At 37.1% G+C, this 18,595-nt stretch overlaps 1 protein-coding gene across 6 annotated transcripts in view; it reads right to left on the bottom strand.

The window, feature by feature from the left end:
* Nucleotides 1-3,176: 3,176 nt before the first annotated feature.
* The window catches only part of LOC102910632 (solute carrier family 7 member 12-like), a 65,679-nt gene continuing 50,260 nt past the window's right edge, over nt 3,177-18,595 (bottom strand). Inside the window, exons 4-5 of one of the 6 annotated variants that reach the window (XR_013048965.1) lie at nt 4,237-4,454; nt 3,177-3,582 (exon numbers count right to left, since the gene is read on the bottom strand). Coding sequence is in view for 2 of the 6 variants with exons in the window: in XM_076563813.1 (XP_076419928.1) it covers nt 14,961-15,206 (246 nt within the window). In the remaining 4 variants the exon portion in view is untranslated. Of the gene's footprint in view, nt 3,583-4,236; nt 4,455-14,674; nt 15,207-16,314; nt 16,453-18,595 lie in introns of those variants that run through there. The other 5 variants (XR_013048966.1, XM_076563813.1, XR_013048967.1 and 2 more) reach the window with 5 other exon arrangements.

Raw genomic sequence — 18,595 nt, 5'->3', positions numbered from 1 at the left:
AACCAACTGTTCTTCAATTAGATTTAATTCCATTTCATAGGGAATATCTTTCAGCTATGAATTGGGTGAAATTGTTTCCTTAATCTGTCAAAAATATCCTATGAGAATTGATTAGACATATGTCCACAAGTCACTAAGAAAAGTCATACAGCATGCAGATACAAGAAAAACATTGGTATCTGGTTCCTTTGGGTGTGATGCACTTTTATTTCTTTAAAAAAAAAGCTGCTACTCTGGACTCAGGGAGCTATTTGGTTCAATCCAAGACATCCAGAAGCACAGATCTTTATGTTAACCATCAATCTGAATTGCATAAATAGGTGGACTTGTCTGTTTAGAGTTACAAAAGAACATTCTATCTTGGAGAAAAAAGTTATGAAAAACTAGAATAGAGCCGAACATCATAGTAAGTGTTTATAATCTCAGCATTCAGGAACTGGAGACTGAAGAACTGTGAGTTTGAGGCAAGGTTGGGCTAACAGAGTTTCTGGACAACCTGAACTACATGGTGAAGCACAGTATCCAAACACCAGACAAAAAGTTCTGTAATTTCAAATGGTCAATGAACAATAAATAATTTTGTCATTTAATAACGATAAGTTGTATTAAGGAATGAGTACATAATGGAGGGGCAATATTGAAAGGAGGAGATGCTTCATCTGTGGTATATCCCTGCCTGAAGGAAGCATAGAGAAGACAAACTTTGTCACAAAGACCATGAGATGAGCAATATGAAAAATAGAAGGCTGTTTCTGAAATTTCTGGGAAGGGAGGCCTTGAAACTTAATAAACTCAGAAAAACATTGCATTAACAACAGAATTGAGGTAGGAAAGGTTTAAGTTAAGAATCTGACTTCAGAGAAAGCTAAGCTGTGATCCTGAGATGAACCTAACAGTGACGTTAGTTCACAGAAAATTTAATCAAGATGTTCTAGCCAACTCAGTATATAGTCCCATCAAAGACACATTTTTATTTCAGTTTTAACATCAATCCCTGTTATGCACTGTTACATTTACTCTTAGTATTTAACCAATAATACTGCAGAAGAAGCCCACATAGCACAACACCCCTTTTCTTATCCATTCAACTTTGTGTCTTTGAAAAAAATAGTAACAAAAAAAAAATCTTTCCATACCAGATTATACTTTCCTGACAGTCTTGGATGTGTGGTTTTCCTTTGGAGCATTGTAAAATTAGCAGAGGTTAAACTCTTAGAAAAAACACACTTTGTTTCCCAATAGTTGACAATAAAACCACAGGTATGGATGGGAGTATGTATCCAGCTCCTCTCTTCCTATTGGCATTTGGTCTGGCCTATCAAGGACATTTTTAAGCGAGACTAGCTTTTTCCCCTTTAAGTACATATAGTAGAAAGTACATTCAGTACTCAAACAGTCCTACATTACTGTCTTAATTTGTTCTGATCTTGAGCCACTGTAAAAAGAAAATATTAGCTTGTCCAGCAAAAGTAAGTAAGAATACACTATTAATGTGAAGTTGATTTTTGTCCCAGAACCCACATGAATTGGTTCTGGTTACCTCAGATCTGTAGAGACCTATTGGTTTCTTCCCTTACTTCTAGTTGCTTCTCAAAGGTACCTACCTATGGTAATTTTAATGTGTTTGGCCCCCTTAAGCTTATAGGGAGTATACAGGCAGAAATTTATGTACCATCAACAACTCTCAAATACCCAGCAGTTACTTCCCCATCAATTAAATCATGGGCTTAATATTATTCTAAAATACTCAGCTATTAGCTTAGGTTTATTAATAGATAACCCTTGCATATTATGTAAAACCATATTTCTATTTTTGTTACCCAAGTGACTTGGTACTTTTTCTCAGTGTAGCCTTCTCATCTTGCTTCCTCCATGTCTGGCTGGTGACTCCTGACACTGTAATTCCTCATCTCAGAATTCTCCTAGCCTGGATGCCCCAACTATACTTCCTGCCTGACTACTGGCCAATTAGCATTTTACTAAACCAATTGGAATGACAAATCTTTGCAGTGTACCAGAGCATTATCCCAGAGTGGGAGTGGAATTATTACTAGGTGTTTTTTTGTTGAACTAAGTGTAGCCTTGTTGGAGGAAGAGTGTTACTGTGGGTGTAGGCTTTGAGGTCTCTTTTGCTTAACTTTTGCTCAGCATCACAGTCCACTTCTTGTTGCTTTCTGATCATGAGGTAGCTAGCACCATGTCTGCCTGTATGCACCATGCCCTGAGCCATGATGATAATGGATAGAACCTGTGAAACTGTAAGCCACCACCTCAATTAAATGTTTTCCTTTATAAAAGGTGTCATGATCACAGTGTCTTTTCACAACAGAAACTCTAAAACACACACACTACCTAATCAGGGAAATTCATAGAATGTAATCCTACTACAACCATTATATTTCTTTGACATTCTCAATACATACTTGTGGCACACATCATTTTTGGATATTTCATATATTTTTCTGATCACATGTTTTCTATTTCCTTTTATGATGAAGATTTACTATACTATCTAAGAAGACATTAAAAATGACAGTCCTTTCTTTATTTCTATTTTACTTTGATATTGAAAGACTTGGTTTTAGTTTACATCCACAGCTGGTCTGGAACTTGTTATGTAACCTAGGCTGAGCCTGAATTTATAACAATCCTCATGTTTCTGTTACCTCAGTTTTAGAATTACAAGTAGGTGTTAGTATAGTCAGCTTCACTATTACTTAATTGTTTATTGTTTTCACATTGCTCCTTTATATCAGGAAGTTTCAATATGTCTTAGGAAATACATCTCTACATAGATACATACAAAGAATCAAAAAACCACATTTCTTTCTTTCCTTTTTTTTTTTTTGTTTTTTTTGAAACAGGATTTCTCTGTGTAGCTTTGCCCCTTTCCTGGAACTTACTCTGTAGCCCAGGCTGGCCTGGCACTCACAGATTTCTGCCTGCCTCTGCCTCCTGAGTGCTGGGATTAAAGGTGTGCACCACCACAGTTACATTGTCTAGTCTATTTATAATATCTACTCTATTTGTATTTGTCAAAATTAAAAAAGATAGCCTATCTATCCTATATTTGTGAGTCAAAGGTTTCATATCTAACTTATCTTTTATCATAACTAAGGAAAATTGTAACTATCTAGATTCAACTACATCAAAGACCTCAGAAGGATATAATATTACCTGAGAAATGGGAGAAGGATTCAAGCAACTTTCAGTAGTCTTGCATGGTAGACAGAGAGAACTGGCAGCCTGGACAGTCATCCAAAGTTCTCTTGTAAAGTTGGGGCATCTGTCTTCAGCCCACAGGCTTAGAGTCTTTCAGTTACTTCTCTCTGTGTCCTGTAGAATGTCTGGCAGTTTCCTCTGCGAAGCAGGAACCTGAAGGACCATTTTGCCACACAAAGTTCGCCGGTCACCTTCCCATGGGTCCTGCATGTCCAGTCGATCAAGCAGTCCAGGCAAGAACAGTTGCTTGCCCAAATGGCTATTTTTGCCAAGAAGAAGATAAATTCTATACAGAGTGTCTTCAATGCCCATCCTCCTCTGTGAAGTAAATTCAGTGCTGCCAGGAGCAGACATGTCTCACTGTACAGAAAGTCTAAATTTTTAAAAATATTTTAAATGGTATATTCTTTAGGTCTTTGAAGTGTTTGAAGATTATCTGTATTTCTGAAATATATCTATGTATACCTAGAAAACTTAACTAACATGGTACAAGTTTGACTATCATAGAAGACTAATTATCAATTTATATTTCTTAACTATCCATTCCAATCTAAATGAGTTACATAAACATAATACTTCAAATGAGAATAGAAATATATGTACAGTATAACAAAATTAAGTTTAAACTTGCATCAGTGAACTAAAATCTATACCAATGTAAAACATTTTAAATATAAACTAAAATCTATACCCATGTAAAGCATTTTAAACAAATTGTTGCTCTTTAAAAGTAGGTTCATTAATCTACCCTTTATCCTATCATCTCTATATCCTATATATCAATATCATATCCCCTTTTCTTCTTTAGAAAGAGATTGCATTGATAATCAACCTGTTTTAATTAAACATATTGGTTTTTCTCTGTCCAACTCCAGAGGATTCTTCTGATATGAGACAAAAGAATCTTTTAACCTTTTATTTTAGGAATATGTTTGGGTTTAGAGAAGGAATGAGCCAATTCCATCTCCAAAGCCAGCATGGTATATTTGGGAATTTGGGCGTAGCTTCTCTTACTTTCTGCTGTAGGTGGTCACTGTATCTTATGGGGACACAAAGAAAATTTTAGGATTATGGAGTAGTCCATGAGTGTGTATCATCTGAGCCAGTTGCCTTGAAACAGTTCTGGGTATTAGATCATCTGGGCCATGGTGTCATCAGAGACCTTTCAGGTAGTCTTGGCTGGTCAAATCTGATGTATCTTGATCTGGAATAAATCCATAGCTTCTGGCTTTCTGTGGGAAACAAAAGCAGAGTCTCTTTTCCAAAGCAACATATCCTTGTATCTAAATTTTGAAGTCAAGGTACCTTTAAAATATACATTTTGGCATAACTCAACAGCTTTTACAACCAAATGTTTTCTTTTTCAGTTACGATTATCAAAGAGAACATAATCCAGATTCTCTCTGTGATAGCCATCTTTATGTGGCTTATTTTTATATTACCTTGAACCTATTGTTTTAAACTGCAGCATTCTAAGACTGAAACCGCACAGTGGCTGTTGGCTCCACCCACTTCAGCTTCCCAACATGGTGGTGGTACATTTTCTGCCAGCTCTGGGATCGATCAACTCTCAGAAGTAGTGGGTCTATGCTTCTATCAAAGCAGTGTGTAGCCCAGAAACCTCTTTTTTTGTTTTGTACTAGCAAAGTCTAAACCCACCACGCAGTGTAATGTGCCGCTTGTAGATGCCTCATTTCCGCCATACTGCAGGTCCAGCGTGCATGCCAGGAACCTACCATAGCAGCTTAAACCTACGTTTTGTTGCATCTAGCTGCCCATATGAGACATGAAGCAGGAACCTGGTTTTGGTTCTGTTTAGAATTGCTTATTAAATATTCTCAGGTTTAAGATGGAAACTTGAGCCGTTGGACATCATTTGTAGCTGGAGAATTTCTCTCCAGGTCCCACCAAGCCCCTGCAGTACCACAATCCTTGTACAAAATAATCACTCAGATGCTTATATTACTTATAAACTATATGGCCATGGCAGGCTTCTTGCTAACTGTTCTTATATCTTAAATTAACCCATTTCTATTAATCTATAAGTTGCCACGTGGCTCGTGGCTTACTGGTACCTTACATCTTGCTTATCATGGTGGCAGCTGGCAGGTCTCTCCCTGACTCAGCCTTCCACTTCCCAGAATTCTCCTCTCTCCTTGTCCTTCCTATACTTCCTGCCTAGCCACTGGCCAATCAGTGTTTTATTTATACAGAACGATATCTACAGCACTGAACTAGAGGAGACTGCTAAAGTTCTACAGGGGTTTTCCCTTTAGCATGGAGAAGCAGAAAAAGTAACATTCTGGGTCAGATTTGAGAAGAAACCGATGTGTCTGCTGGGACATTCCCTAAGGCAGGCGGGGCAGAAGAAGAAAAGGATGCCTCTGCTGGGCAACTCCCTTAAGGTATGGTGATGGAGGAGAGCTCAGGTGTAATGGCTATCTCTCATAGAAGAGCAGGATTGCTACATCCTACAAGAAGACCATGCCCTGCCTGCACCCCAGTTTCAAGTATAGCCTGGTTTTGTGACAAGTTAGGATACCTTTCTCCTTATAGCTGTAGGTATCCAGGATATGTCCCTTCCCAGCTGTATGTATAGCCTGACTTCCTAACAAGTCAGGATACCTTTCTTCTTACAGTTGTAAATACTCAGGATACCTTCCTTCTTAGGTGTAGGTGTAGAAATAGTCTAACATCTCAACAAGTCAAGATAACTTTCCCTCTGGATCTGTAACACTTGCACTTCCATGGATGTCATCAAAAGATGGAATATAAAGTTGAAGTAGCACTAACCACCTCCTCTTATATAAAACCTGTGTAAGGCAGATCAGTATTCAGAATAGGGTCTCAAAAGCCAGCAAAAGTGTCAAAGACATCCCATGCTCACATTGTTAAGAGTCTCACAATCAGTGCAAGCTATCTATACAACATTTACAAATATGCAGAGAGTCTAGATAAGTCCCATGCAAACTCATTGGTTGGCGGTTCAGACTTTGTGAGATCTTATGAGGCCCAGTTTGTTGATTTTATGGGATTTCTTGTGATGTCCTTGACATCTCTGGCTCCAAAACTTTCCTCATTGCACAGTAGGATTGCTCAAGCTCAGCCTAATGTTTGATTGTGGGTCTACGTATCTGTTTCCATCATTTACTGGATGAAGCTTCTCTGAAGATTAGGTACCAATCTATGAGTATAAAGGAATATAACTGGGTATCATTATATTGGCATTTTTTCTCCAGTCATGCTTGGTTCTATCCTAGGTCTCTGGGACATTCAATCTCTAGATCCTGGCACCAGAGGCACTGTCAGGTGTGAGGTAACTATCATGGCACTCATGTCAGCCATTTCAACAACCTCTGTGCTCCTCAAACCAAAAAAGTTCCCACAGGCAGGACAGACTGTAGAACAAAGGTTATGTGGCTGGTGTCCAAAATTCGTCCACTGAAAGTCTTGCCTGGTCACATGTAGCACATTTAGGCTACATATCTGCTAATGCTATGTGTCTTAGTTTTGGTCATCCTTGAAGATTCCTGGGAGTTTCCCTTGCCCCATGTTTCTACCTTACCTTGAAATTCCCCCCTTATTTCCAGTCATGTCTTTCAATGCTCCTCTTCTTCTTCCCCACCAGCTCTCCATCCTCACCAACACAGTTCTTCATGTACCCTTCCCCATTCAACCACAGTCTAGCCATGCAATCTCTTCTATTTCACCTTTGCAAGGGGATCCAAGTGCCCCCACCTTGAGCCCTCCATGTTACTTAGCCATCCTGGGTCTGCGGATTATGGTAGGATTATTCTTTACTTTACAGCTAATATCTACTTACAAGTGAGTACACACCACATTTGTTATTTTGAGTGTGGGTTATCTCACTCATGGAGATTTTTTTCTAGTTCCCTCTATTTGTCTGCAAGTCCCATGATATTTATTTAGTGGATGACATTTGTTTATTTTCTTATATTGAACTATCCCAGTATTTTTGGGATGTAGCCTACTTGGTCATGGTGAATGATGTTTTTGATGTGCTCTTTGCCTTAGTCTGCAAGTAATTTATTGAACATTTTTGCATATATGTCCATAAGGGATAGTGATCTGTAATTCTCTTTCTTTTTTGTGTCTTTATGTAGTTTGAATATCTCAATTTTAGATGTAGGATAATTTGAGAAGTATTGGCATGAGCTCTTCTTTGAAAGTCTAGAAGAACTGTAACCATTTGGACCTGGGCTTTTGATTGGGAGACTTTTAATGGCTGCTTCTATTTTCTTAGGTGATATAGGTCTATTTAAATTGTTTTATCTGAACCTGATTTAATTTTGGAAGTAATATCTATCAAGAAATTTGACCACTTTTAGATTTTACAATTTTGTGGAGTATAGGTTTTTGAAGCATGACCTAACTATTCTCTGGATTTCCTAAGTACATTGTTCTGTCCCCTTTTCAAATCTGATATTGTTAATTTGGATATTCTTTCTCTGGTTTGTAGTTAGTTTGGATAAGGGGTTGTTTGTCTTCCTGACTCTCTCAAAGAACTAAGTTTTGTTTCATTGATTCTCTGTGTTGTTCTCTATGTTTATTTTTTATTGATTTCTGCCCTATTTTATTGATTTTCCTGCCCTCTACCCCTTTTGGGTGAGTTTGCTTCTATTTGTTCTCAGGCTGTCAGTTGTTTTGTTAAGTTGTTAGTGTGAGAGCTCTCCAAATTATTTATGAAAGCACTAAATACTATAAACTTTCTTCTTTACACAGCTTTTCTTATTTTCCATAAGTTTGGGTATGTTGTGCATTCATTTTCATTGAATTATAGCAAAGATTAATTTCTTCCTTTACCCAGTGGTAATTCAGTGGATAATTTATCAGTTATCATGAGTTTGTGGGCTTTCTGTTGTTTCTGCTTTTGTTGAAATACTGCTTTAGTCCATGGGTGGCTAATAGACTGGGCACGGGGTCATTTCAGTTTTCTTGTATCTGTTGAGACATGCTTTGTGATCAGGTATATGGTCAGTTTTGGAGAATATTCCCTATGGTGCTGATAAGAAAGTGTACTATTTTCGTTTTGGCTGAAATATCCTTTGAGTCATAATGTCTGTTAGTTCCATTGTTTCTCCGTTTAAATTTGCCTGGTTGATCTGTCCATTGATGAAAGTGGTGTATTGAACTCTTCCACTATCAATGCATGAGGGTCAATGTGTGATTTAAGGTTCAGTAGTACTTCCTTTACAAGCATGGGTGTCTTTGTCTTTAGGGCATAGATGATGAAAAGTTAGAAGTCATCTTGATGAACTTTTTCTTTGATGAGTATGAAGTGTCTTTCTCCATGTTTTTTGATTAATTTTTATTAAAGTCTATTTTGTTATATATTAGAATAGCTACACAAGTTTGCTTCTTAGAACCATTTGCTTACAAAATCTTTTTAAAACCCTTTACTCTGAGGTAATGTCTATCTATTGTGGAATATTAGCTTAAGATGTGTTATATTCATTTATGCTGTGGAATATTTGTTTAATGATGCAAACATGTGTTGCATTCATTTATGTTGCATTTGTTTAACTCTGTAAAGCTGTATTATTTTGCATGCACATAACACCTGATTGGTCTAATATGATGATATTTTATTTGTGCTGAAATGTGGTTTTATTTGTATGTTAATATATAAAGTTGCCTTGGGGTCAGAGCTAATAGCAAGCCATAGCAGAAGCTGGGTGGTGGTGGCTCACACCTTTAATCCTGATCACATCACAGGCAGATCTATGTGAGTGAGAAAAGAACAATGAGAGGAAGATACCAGGAGCCAGCCACCCAACCACACAGCTAGCCAAGGAGTAAGAAGGAAAGAAAGATTAGAGTAAAGAAAAGTAAGAAGCCCAGAGGCAAAATGCACTGAAAGAGAAACAGGATGATTTAAGTTAAGTTAGAAAACCTGGCTAGAAAGAAGTCAAGCTAAGACCAGGCATTCTAAAGTAAGAATAAGTCTCAGTCTAGTTATTTGGGAGCTGGATAGCAGGCCTCCAAAGTTAAAAAACATACAAATAAACAAACACACCATACCTATTTTTGATTTTGAATTGTGTTTCTTGTATGCAGCATAAGGATAGATCTTGTTTTCATGTTGACTCTGTTAGTTTGTGTCTTTTTGTTGTGGAATTAAGTGCATTGATATGAGAGATATCAATACGTAATGATTATTAATTTCTGTTATTTTGTTGTAGTTGATGATGGTGATGGTGATGTGTGTGTGTGTGTGTGTGTGTGTGTGTGTGTGTGTGTGTGTGTATTCTTTGGGTTATGTTGGTCTTTGGGTTATGTTGGTTCTTTATTGCTTTTGTTTTTTGTTTTTGGGGGAGTTCCTGATGTTTACTCCTTAGGAGTGTTGCTTCTTCTTTTTGTTCTAGAGCTTTAAGATGTGCCATTGTGTTGTTCATCTCTCTCTCTCTCTCTCTCTCTCTCTCTCTCTCTCTCTCTCTTTGTATGCACATAGTGTGATAAAGTTGATTGTTATTACTGACTTAATTGTGCCTCATAGGTTTGGGTATGTTGTATTTTAATTTCCATTAAATTATTAAATAGTTGTTAATTTCCTTCTTCATTCCTGCCTTGATCTTACTTTTATTAAATAATGGGATGTTCAATTTCCACGAGTTGGTACACTTTCTGTTGTTGATGTCCAGATTTAATCTGCAGTTGTCAGATAGGATACAGGGTGTAATTTCAATTAGTGTGTTTTGGTTGAGCTTTACTTTGTGTCAAGATACATAGTCAATTTTCAAGAAAGTTTTGAGTCGCTGAGGGAAAAGTGTATGCTTCTGTGTTACAGATGAAATGCTCTATAAATACCTTTTGGGTCAATTTTTTTCTGACATAATTTATCTCCAGCATTTATCTTTTTTGTTTGGTCTGGATGATATGTTTATTGGTGAGAGTATGTGAAAGTCAATATATGATTTTAGCAGTAGTATTTTCTTTGTTTGTTTGTTTGCTAAATTAACTTGGATGCCCTTGTGTTTGCTGCATAAATGCTTGCAATATTGTCTTGGTGGATTTTTACTCTGATTAATTTTTGTTTAAAATCTATTTTGTCAAATATTAAAATATCTCTACCTGCTTACATCTTTGACCCATTTTCTTGCAATATCTTTTTTTTCCATCCGTTTGCCCTGTAGAGATGTCTATACTTGTTGGTGAGGTGTGTTTCTTGTGTGCAGCAGAAAAAAGGGCACTTGTAATTGAATTTCTGAACAGTCCTCTTAAATAAGAAACAGAGAGCCAAATACAGAGGTAATAACCAAAGAGATCAGAGCAATAGCCATGACTAGCCTTAGCTTACTACCACATTGTAGCTTCCACAGAAAGAGCTTCTTCCTATCTAACCCATATTTTTATTGCTTTCCTCTTCTGCCTTCTCATTGGCTCTAAGCCCAGCCACATGACTTTCTCATCACTGCCTGTCTATACAAACCTCCAGGTCTCTATGGTTGGTATTAGGATTAAAGGCTCATGTCACCACACTTGGCTTTGTTCTTGAACACATAGAGTCTCTGCCTGAAATATGATTGGATTAAGGGCATGTACTACCACTGCCTGACTTCCGTTTTATGCCTATTTGACCTTTGATCTCAAGGTAACTTTATTTATTAACATACAAATAAATTATCACATTTCAGCACAAATAAACTATCACCACAGACATGTTGTCTAATCCAGTATGCTAATCAGTCTTTTTATTGGGTAATTGAAATCATTAATTCTGGGAGATATCAATGAGCTGTAGTAGTATTTGCTCCACCCATGACCTTGGGGTATAAGGACCAAAGAATGTGGTGCTTCTTGCTGTTGTACCTGACCTCTTAAAAGGACAGGGAGAAGGGTCACATGCCCCTTCTCCCTGCTGCCTGAAAGGTGGATTTGCTCTTTCTCAGAATAAAGGACGACTTTAGCCATTTACTCTGTTTTGTATTTGTGAGTGTATTCCCTCAATTTACTGTAATAAATTTCCCTAATACTCCTTAAACAGACTTCCATTGATTTATTGAATTATCTGGCACCCAATTTGTTTCCAATCCAAAATGGACATTTATCTAGTATTTGTCATAATTCTACATATTCTTCTCTTCCAGAGGACTACAGCTGCAAGGTAGAGGTTGATGTGGCATCCTATGGCAAGGCAATAATGTGCTACCACCCTTCTGTGGACATCCCCTATGAACATATCAATCCTATTTCTCAACCAGATATTTTGCAGAACAATGAAGAAATATATGAGCAAGTGCTGAAAATCAAATAAGAAGAAAAAATTGAACAACTTGAGCAAGGACCCAGGAGCAAGGTGTTCTTCATCACAAAGCATCTCTGGTACCCACATTGGCAGTGTCACAGATTTTGTAAAAAACTGAATCCTCCCAAAGACAGGTGACTGCTCTTGATTTTCCAAGCATCATAAAACTTTTGCTTTGTGTCTTATTTGCCAGTTGAGAAAATGCAAATGGTGTATTCATTAATGTGTTACATAGGAAAATAATAAAAAATACCCTTTCATATGCAAAAAAAGTAAGGAGAGGTGGCACAGCAGTTATAAGTGCTGACTGATGTTGCAGAGGAACCAGGCTCAATTTGCAAGTTGTTTAAGTCTGATCACACCAGGATATATAAATAAATAAATAAAAAGAAAGAAGGGACCATGTGACCCCTCTCCCTTTTCTTTTAAGAGATCCTGTACAACAGTAAGAAGCCCTGTCTCTTTTGGGCCTTATAACCCAAGGTCATGGGAGGAGCAAATACCACTACAATGAGCAATGTTTATTGATTATTTTTATTTTGTTGTAAAGGTGTGGGTTTATTTCTCCCTCATTGGATTTTCTGGTCAGGGGTTATTTATCCCTTATGTTTTCTTGTTTAACCTCTATAGATGGAAATTTTTACTCTAGTGCCCTCTTTAGAGCTGTATTTGATACTGCTTAAATTTAGTTTTATCTTGGAATATCTTTTTCCATTTTTGTGATTGTTAGCTTTAAAATAGTCTCAGTTGGCATTTGTCAACTTTAGCATTTGTAAAACACCTATCTAGGTCTTAATGTCTTTTAGAGGAGTCAGGTGTAATTTTAATGGGTCTGTATATATAGGTTTTTTTGTTTTCTTTCCTTTGTAGTGTTTGATATCCCTTTATCCTGTATGTTTACTGTTTTGATTATTATGTGTCATAGGGAATTTCTTTTCTGATCCTCCCTGTATATTTGGTGTTCTTTATTTTTCTTATACCTTATATCTTTATGTTAGGGAAATGTTTTTCTAATTTTTATTCAAAATATTTTCTGTGCCTTTGATCTAGGCTTCTTCTCCTACTTCTATTGCTATTATGTGGAAGGGCTCCAAAACAGCCTGACCACACGGCTGCATGACAGGTCTAAAGGCCCAGGCACAGCTTCTGTGACAGGCTTACTGACTGGCAGGCAACATCCAGATCCAGGAAAAGTCATAATAAGCTGACACCACCCAGAGATTTGCCCAGGGATGGGGAATTACCTAAAATCCCAAACAATCCAACCACTAGATACTAAGGTGGCCAGATGTCCCTGAGTCTAGCACACATCTATTTTTGTTTTACAGATACCCCTAGACAAATGTCAGCCAATCAGGATCCCGAGCACAGAAATCCTGTCACCCCAACCTCTGTTATGATAAAAACTCTATCTCACCTGTGCTTGGGGCTCTCTGCTCTCACCACTGTGTCAGACAGACAGAGAGACCAAGCCCTAGAGCACATAATAAAGGCTCTTTGCTTTTACATAGAGGATGGTGGTCTTTTGGGGGTCCCTGCAATCTGGACATAACAATTGGGGGCTCATCAGGGTTCCCTCAATCACACTATGATAACCCCCCATAGAGCCTGAAGCTGGTTGGTATGTTCAAGGCCAGGCCCTGTTCTGGGATCCTCAGAAAGGAGACTTTATGGTTCAGAACTGGTAGGAGCCAGTGTGGGCCTTGAGGAGTTCAGAGCATGCCTGTACCAGGTGGGGGCTGATGGAGAACTGCCCCTCCAGGGTCATAGACCAGGAGTGGCCTACAGGTCTGGGGTTCAGCTGGAGCATGGGGTCAATTTCAGTCTGCCACTCTCATGTTCTTGAGAATTTGGGGTTAATAACAATATTCTGTCTATGTTGTGTGCCTTCCCCACCCATTCTAATGTGTGGTGCACCAGTGACCTGCCCTGGTGGCTGCCCACCAAACCTGAGGGAGGATTAGCTCCTAGGACAGAGTGGAATGTCACTGCCTATGGTTGTTAAGCTGGGATCAACTGTGTTATAATGCTGTAGTATTCAGATTCAATAGATTATAAATATTTGTCATCCCTTAAAAGGGTTGGTTATAAATTATTATTGGTTTAAAAAAACTGCCAGATTCAGATGCTTTATTTTGTTACAATGTTGATGAAAATTTAGAGTGATTTTGTTATGGTATATGCATGAAATTCTGTTCTTGTTTAAAATAGTGTAACTTTACAATATATTCTAGACTACTGAGGGAAATCACAAGAAAGACTTTGGTAAGAGTTTCTATGTTTAAAAAGGAAAGGAAAAGCAGAGTATGTCTGAAGTAAATATCTGAGAAATGTCTGAACAGACTGAGTGTACATGGGACATGGTAGAAGGTCAGAGGGGGTGTAATTTTGTTATGCTTCCTTATTGCTGGAAATATTAAATTTAAAAATATAATTATGCTTGGTTTCCACTTTAAAATTAGTTCATGATTCAGGGCAGTAACATTTCTATCTGAAACATTTTTTTCAATTTCTTGATTAAGGAATCAATGACAATAATTATGGGGTACAGATTTATGTCAAGTGTGTATGTGTGTGTGTGTGTGTGTGTGTGTGTGTGTGTGTGTGTGTGTACTGATCAAAGTAGAGAAAATCACATTTCTTTCTCATATGTCTAATATGTTAACTTACAGATAGTTTACTTTACACATTAAATATATTTGCATAGAACAGAAACCCAGTTTACTTTCCTTGTAATGTAATTAGAAGATGCTATGTCATCTCATTCAATGTTGTATGTTGCCATATTCCTTCCATGTGCCTATGCTAATACCTAGCAAATTATAATAGAGCATAAATTATTACCTTTTAAAATATGCAGTAAAACCTTAGTCATTCAAAATTCTGGGGATCTTCAACCTTTTAAATTTAGCTATATAGATTGGATTGGGTAATACTTTCTGAAGAGTCAATAATGACATATTTTTGGCTGTAAGATTGTATGGTCTCTGTCACCATTTTTGAAGTATGTCAATGTACAGAGAGAGCAGCAGAGAGGTATCACTGAATGTGGCTCTTTGGTTATAATACACTGATTCCTTTCCTTAGATAGGACTTTACACAATCTTTCCATCTTATTGAAAAATATGTTAAATATGACTAAAGACAAATCTACTTATAAATGATATGATTTGTTATGTGTGTGCAACTTGCCAACATGCTAAAATGCTATGAACACTTATATATCTCTTAGCGATAAAAGAAATTTCCATATTCTTTTAGTTATTGTATATTTAGAAACTTTAATATAATTTCTACTCATTATTCACAGAATAAAGGTGTTTAGGAGGTGAAATTGAAATTGTTTAACAATGTGTGGGCTGGACATGATATAAGCAAGGATTGTGTTTAACAACATATACATCTAAAAGTGAAATTGTAATAAAATTAGGTTATACCTAGTTTCAAATATACTTCTCCTTCAGTCTGGATTTTATGAAGGAATTAATTTATCTTGGTCCTCAGATGGTGAGGCATTGAAAAGCAACTGACAGTAACAAGTGATTGTGTCAAACCATACAGCATGTCTATGAAGGTGAGCTTGAAGCCAGTAACACAGAAATCCACAGAAAAGAAAGACAACCTGAAAGACATGTTCGATATTAGGAGATTGAATCACTGGCATGAAAATGAGAAAAACTGATGAAGCTATAGATCCAAATATAAGTGGAAGCCACACCTGAAAGGAGAAAAAAATTAAGCTTATTGATGGCATGCTAAGTTCCTATGACAAAAGAACATTATATTTGTTACATAACCAATAGAAAGTGAGTGCATACATATCTTCAAAAGTTTTAGAGTAGGTAGTCCTGGAGTTAGCTGGTCAAAAATTAATTTATTGCAGATAATATAGCATAAAAATGTGTGGCGAATTTTGTAATACCCTAGCAAAATTTGCCTTAAGATCAGAGAACAGGACAAGCCACTAGATTAAACATAAGAGGCCAGGCAAAGGATGCATATACCTTTAATCCTAGTGCTCGGGAGGTAGAGATATACCTGGATCTCTGTGAGTTCAAAACCACCCTGGTTTACATGAGATTGATTCAGTCTAGAAGAGAAACAGAGCCAGGCAGTGGTGACACACACCTTTAATCCCAGTATGTAAGATTCACATGCCTTTAATCCCAGCACTTGAGATCTCATGCCTTTGCTATCAGTTACTTGGGAGGCACAGAAGCTTTTAATACCAGTGCTAGGGAGGTAGAAACAGGAAGTGACATGGCTGAGCAGAGAATGGTATATACAGGGTGAGGAGGCAGGAACTAAATTTTTTTTGCTAGAGGCCTTTTGGCTAGAGACGTATTTTGGCTGAGGACTCAGAGGCTTTCAAACAGAGGATTTCTGGATTTGGCAGGTGAGATATGGCAATGGCTTGTTCCTTTGTCTCTCATTACCACAATATCTGGCTTTGGGTTTTTAATCAAAAGACCAATTAGAAATCATGCAATAAAAATGTTATTGTGGACTTACATATTTACCTACAGTGTATTTGAATTACTACTTTATTCATCCCGCTGAGTCATTCTTCACTAAAGCCAGCTCTTTATTTTCAAACAATAAGGAAAGGGTTCCCTTGTAGATTACCATAAATTGAAATAGCAGCACCACTCTACTATTTGTCCTTCCAATGATCTTATCTGAATTAGGAAAACTACTTCATATTTACTCATAGCCAAACTTCCCCCTTCCTTATTATCTTACTTTTTAATTAATTTTTTCATTGATGTACTATAGTGATGTATTTATATTTGTAATGAGTTTATTCCTAAAATTTTTATACACACAAATAAATCAGTTATGTTCTTTTTCTTCCTTTCATTCCTTTTTCCTTCTTGCTTATCTCTTTTCTTCCACAAAATTATTTCCACTTACTCTTCAAAATAAATGTCTGATTATCTCTTCTTGCTCCCATTAATCTCTGTCTTTTCAACAAAAGAAGATCAAGGAGATACAAATTGGAAAGGAAGAAGTCACACAAGCTATTTGCAGACTATATGATAGTATACATAAGTGACCCCAAAAATTCTACCAGAGAACTCCTACAGCTGATAAACTGCTTTAGTAAGGTGGCAGGATACAAGATTAACTCAAAAAATCAGTAGCCCTCCTATATACAAATGATAAATTGGCTGAGAAAGAAATCAGAGAAACATCACCCTTTACAATAGCCACAAATAATATAAAATACCTTGGGGAAACTCTAACTAAGCAAGTGAAGGACAAGCATGATAAGAACTTTAAGTCTCTGAAGAAAGAAATCAAAGAAGACATCAGAAAATGGAAAGATTTCCCATGCTCATGGATAGGTAGAATTAACATAGTAAAAATGTCAATTTTACCAAAAGCAAGCTATAGATTCAATGCAATCCCTATCAAAATCCCAACACAATTCTTCACAGGCTTGGAAAAATCCATCCTTAACTTTATAGGGAAAAATAAAAAACCTAGGAAAGCTAAAAGAATCCTGTATAATAAAGTAACCTCTGTAGGTGTCATTATCTCTGACTTCAAGCTCTACTATAGAGCAACAGTAATAAAAACAGCTTGGTACTGGCATAAAAACTGACATGTGGATCAATGGAATCGAATTGAAGACCCTGACATTAATTCACATATTTATGAACATATGATTTTTGACAAAGTAGCCAAAACTGTACCATGGAAAAAAGAAAGCATCTTCAACAAATGGTGCTGGCATAACTAGATGTCAACATGTAGAATATTACAAATAGATTCATATCTATCACCATGCATAAAACTCAAGTCCAAGTGGAACAAAGACCTCAACATAAATCCAGTTACACTGAATATGATAGAAAAGATAGTAGAAATTAGTCTTTAACACATTGGCACAGAAGACCACTTCCTAAATACAACACCAGTAGCACAGACACTGAGAGCAGCAATTAATAAATGAGACCTCCTGAATCTTAAAAGCTTTTGTAGAGCAAAGGACGCCATCAATAAGACAAAAAGACAGCCTACAGAATGGGAAAATATCTTCACCAACGACACATCTGAAAAGGGCTAATCTCCAAAATATATAAAGAACTCAAAAAGCTAGACTTCAAAATATTGAAAAATCCAATTAGAAAATGGGCTACAGAGCTTAACAGAGAATTCTCAACAGATGAATCTCAAATGGCTGAAAGGCATTTAAGGAATTGCTCAACATCCTTAGTCATCAGGAAATGCAAATCAAAATAATTCTGAGATACAATGTTACACCTGTCAAAATGGCTAAGATCAAAAACACTGAAGACAGTTTATGTTGGAGAGGATGTGAAGCAAGGGGAATATGTCTACACTGTTTGTGGGAATGCAAACTTGTACAGCCACTCTGGAAATAAGTATGGCAGTTTCTCAGAAAATTGAGAATAAGTCTTCCTCAAGACCCAGCAATACCACTCTTGGGCTTATACCCTAGGCATCTTCAATCTTACCATGCTTATCTATATTCACATCAGCATTATTTGCAATAGTCAGAACCTGGAAACAACCTAGATGCACCTCAACTGCAAAACTGATAAAGAAATTGTGATATATATATATATATATATATATATATATATATATATATATTACTCAGCAGAGAAAAACAATAACATCATGAGGTTTTCATGCAAATGGATGGAACTAGAAAATATCATCCTGAGTGAGGTAACCCAGACTCAGAAGGACAAACATGGTATGTATTCACTCATAAGTGGATATTAGATGTGAGGTAAGGGATGTCTGGACTGCAACTCACAGCTCCAGAGAGGCTAACTAGCAGGGAAATTCTATAGGAAGGACATATAGATGGCCCATTGAATGAGAAGTGGAGGAGATCTACATGAGTGGGCTGGGAGTGGTGGGGTGATAGAGGACAAGGAGTGGGACATGAGAACATGGGGAAATTGGAGGGTCGAGCTGGAACAGGGACAAAGTAGGAGGGGAGGGAAGGAGATACCATGATAGATGAGGACATCATGGGAATAGGAAAAGGCTGGGTGCCGGGGATGCTCTCAGGTATCTGTGGTGGTATTCTAATTGTACTGAAATGTGATTTTGATTGTATGTTAA

Source organism: Peromyscus maniculatus, chromosome 2 (assembly GCF_049852395.1).
Source record: "Peromyscus maniculatus bairdii isolate BWxNUB_F1_BW_parent chromosome 2, HU_Pman_BW_mat_3.1, whole genome shotgun sequence".
Lineage (NCBI taxonomy): Eukaryota > Metazoa > Chordata > Mammalia > Rodentia > Cricetidae > Peromyscus > Peromyscus maniculatus.
This window is presented reverse-complemented; position numbering and strand designations above follow the sequence as displayed.